The sequence below is a fragment of the Chelon labrosus genome (genome assembly GCF_963514085.1).
Source record: "Chelon labrosus genome assembly, chromosome: 21".
Lineage (NCBI taxonomy): Eukaryota > Metazoa > Chordata > Actinopteri > Mugiliformes > Mugilidae > Chelon > Chelon labrosus.
The window spans coordinates 2,489,737-2,503,962 of record NC_140354.1 but is presented as its reverse complement, the minus strand read 5'-3'; the positions used below and the strand labels follow the sequence as shown (position 1 = coordinate 2,503,962).

Here is a 14,226-nt window from a genome sequence, read left to right as displayed (position 1 = left end):
AAGCTTGGAGCAGCTTTTGCTTTTTATTTCCTCTTGGACTTCACATTTTACAGCAAGTTGTGCAGATGGACAGAAGCATGCCTGTGTCTCTGTGGTGTGAGGAGGTGGAGGACGACCAGAGTCAGAACCAGGACCAGAGTGAAGCACAAGCCCAAGCCCCGTCTCAGCTGCGAGCCGCCTGGGACCCCACGGTGTCGGGACATCGGGTGATCCAGAGACTGCTTCACGTGGAGGAGAGGTACATTCCCTCCATGCTCTACATCACCCTCATCCAGCGCGATCCAGAGCGAAGGGAGGAGCTTGCCAAGTGGGCTCTGGAGGTAAGAACCGCTCTCATGCTAATGTTTCTGAATTTTCCTCACAGTAAAAAAGTGATTTATGCCATCGTGGGAGCTTTGATGCTGAAATTTTCTATCTTTTTTCCAGGTGTGCTGTGAGTGTGGTTGTGATGAGACAGTCTTCCCCCTCTCTGTCTCTCTGCTGGACAGGTTCTTGTCTGCTTCTCTTTCTCTACCTGTCTCACCATACTGCCTGGCTGCGGGCTGCATCCTCATTGCCTCCAAACTCTCAGAGTGTGACAATGTCACAGCTGACACCCTGTGTGCAGCAGCTGAATACAGCTTCCAGCCTTCAAACCTGAGGGTACGTTTGTTTCACTGTGTCCATACGGCCTCTAATGTCTTCAGCCTTAACATCTCACAGAGTCCCTTAACTCAGTTCTGGTTTTAGAAACAAACAACCATGCTCATAGGTTTCCGTCATGCTGGTCTACAACTAACTGTTTTCCTGTTCCCTCCATCAGGAAATGGAGCGTGTCATCCTCGCATCCCTACGATGGGACACAGCAGCAGTGACTCCGCAGGACTTTCTCCCACATTTTGTCGCCTCTGTGCAGGAGAGAGGAGATTCTGATGAGGAGCTGCTCTCCACCCTGCGGCGGCACAGTGACACGCTAGCTGCCATGTGTGTCTGTGACTCCCGTTTTCTGGGAGCTCCACCATCACTCGTCGCTGCAGCATCTCTGAACTGTGCACTACGAGGTCTGGGCAACAAGGGGCCCACTCAGCTGGCTCTCATGAGTGAAACACTGGCAGAGCTGTGCCAGACTGAGCTGGTAAGTACACTGCTCTGGTTTAATGCTGCAGATAAGTCAGATTATATTTCATTTGTTTTGATGAGGTCTGATTTTAAGATTCTGTGACTGGTGCTGTGTGTCTTTATAGGCATTTCAAATGCAGAATGACAGGTATTACAAAATCATTCACAGTCTCTGTTTTGTTCCCCAGATAGTGCTGCAGTTCTACAGTGAGATGATTGAATATGGCCTCCGACAGCGACTGAGGAGTGGGCTTCAGCAGCTCCCTACAGAGAAAGATGAGGAGGTGGAGAGCGAAAGACCTGGAACACCAACTGATATGAGAGAGATTGATTTCTAAACACTGAATCAAGTGTTGCATTGAAAGTTTGAATCAATCATCAAAACCCTTCATCAGTCAAACTGATATAAATTTGAATTTGATCTCAAAATGTTGTTAAGCATGTTTTTATATACTTTTAATTACTGTACTGAGTGACTGTTAATTTATTTTTGACTTTATTTATTTGGGAACATTGTGTTTTCTATGTGCCATATCTGATTTTGTATTTCTGTTAATGTTATTGTAGTTGTAGATGCAATTTTGATGAATACTATTTATACCTTTAATTTATTATCACGTGCAATTGTTGACTCCTTTAATGTTAATTTATTTCAATTTGCCATGACTTTGTGTTTGTGTGCTGAATTTAATATACAACAAATCTATTTTTCAAAGCTATTAAACACGTTTGTACATATTTTGGATCCATGTATTATTTACTGAAGGAATAATGATGCGTTCACATGCCTCCAAAAAGGCTTGAGTTAATTATTTTATCTATGAAATTTCAAATCATATATTGTTTTAATGTACAAAAACGAAAAAATCTGATTAACGAGAACGAGAAAAGTGGAATTTTAACCAAGTTATAATCTGAAGCACTTCCTATCATGAGCAGACATTACTTTACAAGTCACAATTCAACGAATTCATTTTATTCCCACCGCGTGTTTTGAGTTTACAAATAAGGCATGCATTATTTCCGACATTTCCTGAAGGCAGCATATGGACCAACGCTGCATTCTCGTGACGTCATTTTTGTCCGACGCCAAATACAGATCCTGTTAGGAGCAGAAGATCGGAATATAAAAAACATACATGCGGTGAGAGGCTTTAATCAAACATTATTCCTCGTGGCGTAACGCGTTTTAACCGTGGCTTTAATATTAGCCAAAATTAAATGAATAATTAATTGAAAATTCTGTTATAAGGGAACAACACAGGAAGAAATGCGCTAGACGTTTCTACAGCTTCACAGCTAATGGAAAACCAAGAGCTGTTATATCACCTGTCGGTTAATGACGTTTAATGACGGAACGATGTGTAAAATGAGTTCAAAATCGAATATTCATTCACGTTTGTGTTAGCTTAATGTTCACATGTGACCACGTCCACAGAGAAATCAATTCGTGTGGTGAATCCTAATCCTTGTCACGCCTTTCCGCATCCGTGTTGTCCTAGTTTAAGCTAGTTAGCGCACTAGCTAAAGACACGAACATTACATAGTAATATCTTATAGAGAAAAAAAATGCTATGTGTTCAATTTAGAAACACATCTGGCCTCTTCAGCTAAATGTATCGTGTTAATCTTACATGCTAAGAAGTCTTACTGCCAAGAGTCATTACACCAGACTCATTAAAAACCTTGGTATTATTGTTCTTTTCGACTAGTACACACACACACACACACACACACACACACACACACACACACACACGTAAACGATAACAAATCTGGACCTTCTATATATCCCTATAGCCTGTTGCGGAATTCGGTAAACACTAGCTGACTATCAATGACTCTAAAATCCATATATGGTATGCCTCAGTCCTTTCTTCTACTATGACCATAGTAGCGTTTCATGTACTTACTGGTCATGAGTTATGCAGTTTGTGATCGGGGTTGTTATTTCAGGTGTGTTTTGGATTTATGTTGCGTCGTAGTTACTGACAAAACAAGATGAAAAATAATCTCAAGATAAATATAAGAAGACCTCCGTCCGAAAGTTCTTAAATTACCGATACGAGCACTGTTGGCAAATAAAGCTTGAAACTACTGTAGATACCGTGCAGTTGAACTTATGCTCTGGAAGATATTCATGTTATTGATCTTAATATTGAAGGAGGATGAAGCTGAATCCTGGCTGGCTGCTGCTTCTCTCCATCTCTGCCGTCGTCTGGTCAGTGCCCATAGATCGCAATGGAGGCAACCAGGAGCCTAAAGAGGAAGTGCCGGAGGAGAACATGGTAATGGTCTCCTCCTGCTCTATAGTCTGCTCTTATGTCTTATTTTTGAAATTACGTTTGTTGTGAGTAACCTGGCTTTTATCGTTGCAGGACACTGGTCTGTACTACGACAGGTATCTCAGAGAGGTGATTGAGGTTTTGGAGACAGACCCTCACTTCAGAGAGAAATTGCAGACGGCAAACACTGAAGACATCAAGGTTAGTGTCTCTGCAACAGTCTCTCTCTTCGTTCTCACTTAAATAACTTCCTTGTTTACCTTCTACAGTCTAACAGGCGACACTGAGACTGGTTTAACTCCTCTTGTGTTTGCCATCAGAACGGCCGTCTCAGTAAAGAGCTCGACTTGGTTGGCCATCATGTCAGGACCCGCTTGGATGAGCTGAAGCGTCAGGAGGTTTCTCGTCTCAGGATGCTCCTGAAGGCCAAACTGGACAGTACCAACACACAGAGTGAGTGCAAAGAATATATATATTACTGATATTGCATTAAAGAGTACTGAATAGAAATGCACATGCAGAGTTATCTACTGTATGTAGTCTTGCTTACTGCTAGTTTATTGCTGTATATTGAATACATTTACAGTGTGTAACATGTTAAATGGAGACATCACTAAAACTAGAAGTGATATTGCTTTAATAATTGTATGGCAAATTGGCATTTGAGAAACCAGCAAAGACTGTTTCTTTGTGAAAAATAAAATACAGAAAATAATATTAAAAAATGATTTTAGTGTATATTATGTCAATCAGCAGGCTTTCAAAATTCGGCTATGTAATAACTATGTGTAATTAATACATAGTATTGTGTAGTATGTCCAATTTTTATCATTTACAATGTTAAATATTACTTTTAAAATTTACAAATTGGGGCAAATTACAATGGTTGGTATTACAAGATTAGAATTTTTGTGCTGAGTAATAAGAAAAGCGCATCCAAGAAGTTGAGTATGTGTTTGTTAATTCATGTATCTGCTGTGCAGGCCTTCAGATGGACCACACCTCACTGCTGAAACAGTTTGAACATCTGGATCCACACAATCAGAACACCTTTGAGGCCAAAGATCTCGAGCTGCTAATCTCAACAGTAAGATTCTGCAGCATAAATGAAAAGAGATTTTGTCTTTGAATAAAAAAATACTTTACGTTTAGTTGGTTGATGATTATTTAATTGAATTCACATTCCAGCAGACTGGCACAAATCAGAATGACTGATTTGTGCCAGTTTAATTTTGTGCCTCATTTTTTGATTAAAAGGCATCAAAGAATGTCATGACAGCAGCTTTTGTGTCGCTCTTCTAGGCCACCAAAGACCTGGAGAACTACGACGCCGAGAGACACGACGAGTTCAAGCGCTACGAGATGCTGAAGGAGCACGAGAGGCGGGAGTACCTGAAGGGCCTGGACCAGGAGAAGAGGGAGAAAGAGGAGAAGAGAATGCAGGAGCTGAAGGAGAAGCACAGCCAGCACCCTAAAGTCAACGCTCCTGTAGGCGACAAACACCTCCGTGTTGGATTTTATTAGAAACAAATGGAGAAGAATCATGTTCTTTATTCTTTATGCTGTGTTTTTCAGGGTAGTGTTGCTCAGCTGCGGGAAGTTTGGGAGGAGACAGACGGACTGGATCCTCAAGAATTCAACCCCAAAACCTTCTTTAAACTGCATGGTGGGTTACAGCCATGTAAACTATATTCTACTTTTTATAGCGATGAGCTTCATATAATGAACGGTTCTCATTTGTGCTGGTTTTAGATACAAATGAAGATGGAGTTCTAGATGAGCAGGAACTTGAGGCTCTTTTCACAAAGGAGGTAAACAGGCCTATAGTTTGCTAAAACTTGCTCAGCTTTATATTGAAAATCAGATGAGACGGCTTAAATTCTTGGATGGATGGTCATCTGTTTCAAAGTATTTAATCTGACAGCAGACATGTGCACAGAATCAGCAGCTAACATCTGTTCATTTCTCTCCTCCAGCTGGAAAAAGTTTACGACCCAAAGAACGAGGAGGACGATATGATGGAGATGGAGGAAGAGAGGCTGAGGATGAGAGAGCACGTCATGAAAAACGTGAGTCCGAATTATTTTTCTTCCATTCCTCTTTTTTTTTTTTTTTTTCTTGGCCTTGTTTCGACTGACGCAGTTTAACCTTCTTGTGTTAAAAGGTGGATACAAATAAAGACCGGCTCGTCAGCCTGGAGGAGTTCCTCAAATCCACAGAGAAGAGGGAGTTCAATAATCCCAAAGAGTGGGAGGTAAAGAGCTCAGAGGTGGAGTGAAGGTTGGGGGAGTGGGCGGCTGATCGGAGGGTCTGTTGTTCAAGTCCCAGGATGAGTAGGGGAAGTGTGGGCGGTGGTTAAATGCTCGAGCACAAGGAGATAGTGTTTTGTTTAATTATGGTGCGTGGACATCATGTTTCATGTGTGTTGAGTGTATTTTAAGGGGGACACGTTTCTCCAAACAGTGTCCTGGTCTAAACTTTATAATACGGATGTGGTGATTTAATTTCTTCTTGTAAAGAATAGATTTTCAGTTGTATTAAGTGCATCCCAAACGTCAGCAGAATTCTTTGCATGGTGGAAACAAAGGTGTCTCCATGCAGTGGAGTGCAAAGTTTCAGAGTGAGCTCTACCTATAACACTGTAGCTCCAGCATCCATGCCAGCAGTACTGCACATTGTGTGTCTTAACTACCTGCCCCTGTCACATCTCCAGACTCTGGACACCAAGCCCGTGTACACAGAGGAAGAGCTGCAGCGATTCGAGGTCGAACTCCGGGACAAAGAGGAGGAGCTGAAGAGGAGGGCAGAGAATCTGCGTCAAGAGCAGGAGCTGCTGAATGAGAGAGGCAAAGCCCTGGAGGCCCAGAAGAGAGAGTACCAGCAGGTAACTGTTTCTCCACATGACTCATGAGGCATACGCACAGGAAGAAACGAGCAGCAATGTGGTGGCCAGAGACCTGGGAATGGGTAATAGGTGAAATATTCAAAATGAGTGGGTACCAAATCTCAACTTTGAGGGGTCACATTTGAGGCAACGACCAATTGGTGTGAATGATATGGTTTATTGACAGATGACAGAGTTTCCCAGATGTTCAAGACAAGGAAACAATGCCCACAACGTTGGTGCCTACCAAATAAACAACATCAAAATGAATGCTTGTTAATATGGTGTCCAACAAACCCAAACTGTACAGTTGCACTTACAATTCATTCAAGGAAAGAAATTCAGAAACTTGATACCTGGATCTTTAGCTACACTATCACTTAACAGTATACGCACCCATTTAAGCTTTTTTATTTGTTTATTCAAGAAAATGTATGTATCTGGTGTGACCCCCTATGCAGCAGTAACACCAAGTAATCATCTCCAAATACTTCAGATCAGCCATCTGCAGCAGCTTGGAGGGATTTTAGCCCATTCATCAGTATAAAACCACTTCTGTTCTGTGATGTAGGAAGGTTTCCTCACATGAACTGCCTCCTTTGCGTCCTTCCTCAACATTTCTTTTATATTAAGGTCAGGTCTTTGACTTGGCCGATCCAAGACATTGATTTTATTCTACTTAAACCATTCTTTCGTAAAACAACTTGTGGACAGATTTCCTGACATTTTCCTTTAGAATTCTCTGGTATAATTCAGAATTCATTGATATATCATCGATGACAAACCATCCTGGTCCAGATACAGAAAAACTGTCCCAAACATGGACATTACCGCCCTCATGTTTAACAGATGGGATGAGGTTCTGTTGCTGGAATGCAGTGTATTTCATCTCCAGACATGAACCTCCTGTTAAAAGGGAGTTTTTCCTTGCCACCGTCGCCTTCAGGCTTGCTCTGGGGGTTTCAGGCCGGGTTTTGTAAAGCGTCTTGAGACGATTTGTATTGTTATTGATGCTATATAAATAAAATTGAACTGAATTGAATTGAATTATTTAAATCAAACTATTCTACTTTGGTCTCGTCTGTCCACTGAACATTTCCCCAGTAGTCTTCTGGGTTGTGACACCGGTGTCATTACATTTATAGACAGGTGCACTTTAAGATGGCCTTGACATTAACTTGTAATCCTAGAGGAGCACTTCTTTTTCCACCTCACAGATATATAATATTAGCTCATTTTCCAGAATAAACAAATACCAAAGTCTACTTCTAAGCGTCACTGTACGTCTGAGCCTGGAATATCCAGATTTGTCAGCTGCAAATCAGTGAAGTAATTGCTCTACGATGGGACTTCCTAAAAAAGTTGCTCTTCTAACAAAGTTGACTCATTTAGCACTCAGGATTTAATTTATGAAGTAATCAACCTCTTTTAATAATGGATCTTAATTCATTCTCATTTCAGGCGTTGTTAGAAATGTCTCAGAGACAGAAGGAGCAGCAGGCAGCGGACGGTCAACCTCCTGCGGGTCCTAACGGAGAACTACAGTTTCAACCTGAAGATAAAGGTATTGACTCAGCATTTTTAAAACAATCGGATTGGTATCGGATCTTTTGTAGTTATTTATTTTAGGCCTGCCATAAACCTAAACCAAAACCAAAACTCTTATTCTGTTATAGTGGCGGTTGGCTAGCATCAGCACTGCCAAAAACAGTAGAAGAGGAGAAACCAAAATCATGTAAATTGTGCATGGATGTTTAGTGAAGTGGTAGTTAGAGATTACAGGGAATACAGGAGAATACAATGAGGATAAGAAAAACGTATCCAATCTTAGATAAATTGGGATTGGGACTTGGGTCAGGCGATAACTGAATATTAAACTTGGTCAGGACATCCTTAGTATTGACACATCCAGAACTGATGTTGTGTTGTGTGGATTTTGTAGTGTTTGTTTTTATTAAGTGAATATTCCTCCTTTCTCTCGCAGAGGCCAAAGCCCCAGCTGAGCACGAAGCTGAAGCCCAGAACCATCTGCCAGCGGAGCCTCCACAGAATCTGCCTTCGCACACTTAATGCAGCACGCTCTGGCAGCTCCAGCACACACACATACGCACACACTTTTTGATTTGCACTGACACGAACACGTCCAGATGGGTTCTGCAGACTGAATTATGTGAACTGTGTGTACAAATTCAGACAGGCCGGCTTGTTTTATCATTATAGTGCTGTGTGTTCACTTCTGTGGTCTACATTAGATTAAAGATCTCAAGACAAAAGATGTTAGTTCATGTATTTCCTCAACTCTTCAGTTTCAGTGAAGCTTTCAGTGTGACACCATACACATCTTCAAATAAACTCTTAATTTAAAACCTCCTAAAACAACTTATGTGTTTTTCAAGAGTATTTCCTGTCCTGTGGTGTCTGGCAACAGAATGTTGTTACTGGGGGCCTTTGAGGGGAGGGGCCTCTGTGGATCATCCCACAGATACTTGATCAGTTTGGGATCTAGTGAATTTGGAGGCCAGGTCAACACCTTGTGCTGTTCTTCATGTTTTTTGAGTTGTTCCTAAACTGCTGTCATCAAGGAGTGTCATTGCTATGGGGTGGGGGTGTCTGGTCTGGTCTAGGTGGGTGCTACATGTCTCACTAACATCCACATGAATGCCAGGTCCAAACATTTCCCAGCAGAACATTATTGTCACAAGATGATCAATGTTATTCTCTTCTCCTCTCAGTGTTTTTAATGTTGTGGCTGATTAGTGTATATCTGACATGTCCCCTGAATGCGTCAGTAGAGACAATTCACTTTTTTCAGGTCTGTATATTGGTGGTTTTAGCTCCGTTCCAAAGTGGCTGTTTCAGTGTCTGTAGCTTTAAATGCACATGCTGCTGACCACACCCCTTTTAGGAAGAGAGATGTGCCTGTCCTGCTGTTACATGCCTCTTTTACATACAGTCTAAGGGGGCTAGGCTCAGATTGTGTTCTTCCATGTTTACACTTGCCAATTTAGGGCATGGGTGTGTTCACACTACCAAGTGTGCCAAAAGGCTTTGCAAAATGAATAGATATGAAACAATGCACACTCTTTACTGTCAATCAGCCAAATTTCAGACTTGTGAAAATGCATGCAGAGGAAGCTGCAGCAACACATGTTAAGTTATAAACTCTACGCAGAGTACCACTGAGCAATAACTATGTTTATTTGGCTATTTTTGCAACCTGTACTCAAACGGTTTTGCACACAGTGGCAGCTAGCTTGATGGATTAGCCAAACACTGCCATCATAATTTCTGGTGAGTGCGCATGTTGCTATGTTTGATCTGAACCAACGCTTCCCCTTCAGTTCATGCACTATGAAACCAAGTAGATATGTCTGTGAAGGTTCTCTGTCATCTAGGTCATGGTATATCCAAAAAAGGTTTAAAAAAAACTGGACTTGGAGAGTTTTTTGAGAAGACGTTTCACCACTCATCCGAGTAGCTTCTTCAGTTCTAGGGGACTGGTGGGAAGTTTGAGGTTTAAATGGGGACAACAGGCCCCTAGTTAAACCTCAAATTTCTACAAGTCCAGTTGCCTTTTTTGGACGAACCAAGTAGATAGTGTACACAGTGTGCTACATTCAAGTGTCCAGCTGTTTTGAAGCTCAGTGGGGTGTTTCTGGCCGTTGCCATCTTAGCAGTGCCTGCTTCCTGCTTCCTGCTAATTTACCAGCTAATCCCAAAAGGGGCAAAGAGGCGGAATGTGCGGAGCCGAGGCAGGCAGGTGACGCCAAGGCGGGCACCTAGAAGCCCGTAAGGACACTCACCTGTCACTCAAAGCAGCCACACCCCTAATTCTGCAAACAGGTGAGTTATATAAAAATTCACTCCCACAGAGTTGTCTTGATGGGAAAAATTAGATTTGGACTCTGAAAAAGTCTGCAAACATGTTTATTCCTGCTTTAAAATTGAACATATGGAGATTGACTCACTTTTGGAGCCGCCCTCAAGTGGAGTTTGGAGGATGTAAATTTGAACTTTTGTCTTTTTCTCATATTTAGTGAGTCTCTAGACGAAAGTGAGGAATTACAGTATGTTAAAATAAAAATTTATAATTTGCTTGTACTATGCCAGTATATTGCAACAGCTTTGTTAGGAATTAGTCATTTAGTATCACCTTGTTCAGATGTGTGTTACCTCCCCCTCCTCCTTTTTCTCACAGTGAGTCCCTGGGCCTGTTGTCCACTGTCATGGCTCCCGAGGGACCTGCTGTTCCTTGTTGTTGCCCTGCTGATGAGTTGCACCCCTGGCCGTCGCTCAGGGCATTCCTATCAGCATTCCTCTAACCCGCTGACCTGTCATGACCCCGCAGGGCCCCTCCTCTCCTGGTGTCCTCGCAGCTGCCACATGTCAGTCACTGCCGTCACTTCAGCCTGATATAGATGTCTGAAGAAAGCTGCCTGGATCATAAAGTTGGCATTTACTATGATGCAATTTCCAGGACTTAAACCCGACCTGGAGCGATCGAGTGTCAGCGGGGACTTTAAAGACGCTTTATTCCGCTGTTTTAAAAGGAAGGTCTTTCTCCGTGCAGCTGTCTCTGCCTTTGATTAGTGATCAGCTTTAATGTGATTTCTCTGTGACACTCAGAACTGCAGAGGCCGTCATGTTCACCAGCAGCTCTGACACTTCATCCAACATCTCTGACCGGAGGTGGCACTGAAGCTGTCAGCGCTGTCAGTGGCTCTGTTAAGACATCATGGCAGGAGGATGCAGTGTGACCTCATGTGTGCTCTACCTTAACTCAGGTAGAAGGAAGACTGCGGCTACTACAAAATGTTGTGAGGCCTTAAATGAACAGATTTCATTTCGCAGACACTTTCTGCCCAGCTACACTTCCCTGTCAATATTTACTCTGCTACTATTACAGCTGAAACTACCCAGTGATTTATAACAACACACCTATGACGTTTGATGCTTTAAGTACTTTTTGAGGATAGTAACTGATTTTAAATGCTTGACATTCAAGCAGACACTTTAGGGTTAACTGATATGTAAGTCATTTCTGTGTGTAGACCATTTTTACTCAAGTAAAACATTACACTTAAATAATGTCCTTTAAGTCTAATTTAATATCTGGACTCTTAATGGAGTGTTATAGATGAAAGAACCACAGTAGCTCTGCCCACCCCTCATTCTGGCTACTGCGACTTTCCAGTCCCTTAAAGAGAAACAGACAGTGTAATACTGTAAATGCTTCCTCCTCCTCTGGCTGTTGTGCTGAGCTTTTAGTAATGGACCTTATTCAGGCGACGATGCCAAAATCACAGTGTCTGGCTGCTCATCCGTTCGTCTCCTCTCTCGTCTCTGCTTGCCTTCTTAAAATCCTGCGTGTCGTTGTCCTTCAGGGCAAACTTTTCCTTGCGTGTTTGCAGATCATTTAAAAATTTGACAAGACGCTTAATCAAATCAGTTGTTCATTGACTTTTCCCTATAAACCAGTCCCGAGAGGCTGATTTTTTGCTTTGCTCCCACATAGAAATAAGACTGGAGGGACGATTTAATAATTATTTATTTAGATTTCCATGTAATACTGTAATTAATGAATTTAATTGCAAAAATGAATGTGTGATTGTTACACGGTATGTCATGCAGGCTGAATGTACAGTACATATATATGTAACATAAAACATAAACTTCATTCATTCAGAAGTAATAATAACAAACCTCTTAAGAAGCAAATATCTTACAGCAGTCCTCTTATTCTGCATGTGTTCTGTGGTTTGCTGTTCTTTTCCTTCTTCTTTTCTAATATTTTGTCCTTCCATCTCTCCAAACTATTTTCTTGCAGGTTTCATCAGGTTTCACTGTGGCTCTCTCTGTGGAGGACATTACGTCACCTCCAGCGCCTCCTCCCCTTCACTACCCAGCAGCTTAAGAAGAAGAAGAAAAAAAAAAAACTCCCCTGAGTAAATGGTGATGGTAACTGGAGGTTTTTTTTTTTTTTTTTTTTCACTCTCATATATTCCAATTGTCTGACTGATTTTAAAGAAGGAATTTGTCTGATTATTTTACTTTATTTAGTCTAAGTATAAACAATGTAATGCCCAGAAATAGCCTCACATCTCCAGACAATGACTGACTAATTAAACTTTTACAAAGTTGAGGTTCGGCTAGATTATTGCCGTCTGTGCTCTTTTAAAACCCCCCTGTTTCACACAGTAAAAATAATAATAATAATAATAATAAAAGATTGTTGCCTAAAATAAAGACATCTGGCCAGACTGTAGTTCACTGCAGTTCTCCTGTTCAGACGCTAGAGGGTGATATTGTTTAATGAATTTGGCAAGTTTTAAACATCATGCAATGAGAATAAATTTGGAAAGCCAGCCACATCTATTTTAGTTGTTAGTGTTGCAGTTATAGACGTAAACAAACAATGATTGGAGGCTAGATGTCAACGTCAGGAGGGAAGGTTTAACAGAGTTGAAGTAGTGTTTCTTTAAGACCCAGCATCTTCACGAGAAGATGAGAGAAAACGACTGGAGGTGGTCAAGTTGGTAAGAAACATCAGGAAGAGAGCGGAAGCACCAGTAAGTGTCTTCAAAATAAGTCATTAATGTGGTCATTCAAAAAGTATGATTGTAGGCTTATATACAAACAGTTATCATGAATTCAGTATGTTTAAAGTTGTTTATATGAGTGTGTTATATTAACTTCACGTATCATGTGACGATAGAGCTGTTTGAGGCGGAGATAATATAAATAAATACTTTTTGGGTGGGTTAACACAACAGGAATGTATTGCATTCTACAAATTCTATGTTTTATGTGAACATTTTAATCTGCAAAGCAGCCAGTGTTTATAGTTTTTTCTTTTTTCTTTTTCTTCCTTTTTTTTTTTTTTTTTTTTTAATATTTCCCTCAAAATCATAAACATAGAAGCGTTATTTGCACATATATCTAGCCCAAAAATAAATTAGGAAGACAATTTGTAAAGCAAACGCAATGTGCACATATGATATGATGTATTAAAAAAAGAAATAAATAAATGAAAGATACAAACTGATAAACTTTGGTACAAGTCAAATATTTTGAAAGTGAATAAAAGTTACTATGCATAATGTCATTTCTGTCCTTTAAGTATAAGAACTACTCTACAAAATGTACAAAATCCTCTTCCTGACTTATTTTATTATGAAAGTCTTCACCGGATGCCGCTTGCGCTCCTTGCGTGCGGCTCGACGCAGCAGCTGATCCGTAGCGTCGCTCCCACAGCAGAGAGAGAGGGAGGGGATGGAGCAGGCTGGTAACCGGGCTGTAACGGGGATAACCTGCAGCCTCCGTCTCTCAGATGCTCTGATGGAGTGAACCGGGCAACGATGCGCGCTTATTTCCTTTCTCTGTCGATCATGGAAAGGGTAAGACACACAGATTGCTCGGTGGAAGCCACGCCGATGTGCGGCACACACGTCCATCCATCCAGCTGTTTTTATGGGTGGAGGGGAGGGGGGGCAGGGTGGTGTGCGGGGGGCAGTGGGGTGTTGATAGGAAATAGACGCCTTGCAGAATAAATCCAAACTGGCGCAACGTCTTGCGAAATTGAATTGAATCATACCATAAAGAATAATCCAACCGTGTAACATTTTACGGTTTAATCTCGTTAATTAGGCCTACATCATTCACAGGATGATTGGCACCTCCCACCATGATGTGATAGCGGTGTGAGGCTATCCTGTGCAGCCTTTAAACGCACTAAAATAGGCTGCTTTCCCACCATTTAGGCAATTTATTTCCCTGAGACAGCGATATGTTTCATGCCTCACGACCATGAGGATGTAAAAGCCCTCAGAATCGGCTTGAATATTTTCACAGATGGGTTCCGGATCCGTAGAAAAGAAGCCCGTTTCTTCCTGGATACAGCGCGTAATTACAATTCATGATGACACCCTTTTTTCCACATAAATGTAAGAAACAGCGCCG

The 14,226-nt window shown here is 41.5% G+C and overlaps 2 protein-coding genes across 2 annotated transcripts; both read left to right on the top strand.

Annotated features, from left to right (window-relative positions):
- On the top strand, window positions 1–1,531 carry ccndx (cyclin Dx). The gene is made up of 4 exons (XM_084569971.1): window positions 1–320; window positions 427–642; window positions 803–1,114; window positions 1,287–1,531. The coding sequence occupies exons 1-4, from the start codon at window positions 66–68 to the stop codon at window positions 1,434–1,436; spliced, it is 933 nt and encodes a 310-aa protein (XP_084426097.1). The 5' UTR covers window positions 1–65; the 3' UTR covers window positions 1,437–1,531.
- Window positions 1,532–2,026: 495 nt separating this feature from the next.
- nucb1 (nucleobindin 1) lies at window positions 2,027–8,637 on the top strand. Its single transcript, XM_084571557.1, has 13 exons — window positions 2,027–2,242; window positions 3,263–3,386; window positions 3,477–3,584; window positions 3,704–3,836; window positions 4,367–4,470; window positions 4,686–4,871; window positions 4,959–5,049; window positions 5,136–5,194; window positions 5,360–5,452; window positions 5,548–5,637; window positions 6,097–6,267; window positions 7,729–7,831; window positions 8,252–8,637. The coding sequence occupies exons 1-13, from the start codon at window positions 2,238–2,240 to the stop codon at window positions 8,335–8,337; spliced, it is 1,353 nt and encodes a 450-aa protein (XP_084427683.1). The 5' UTR covers window positions 2,027–2,237; the 3' UTR covers window positions 8,338–8,637.
- The last annotated feature ends 5,589 nt before the right edge of the window (window positions 8,638–14,226 follow it).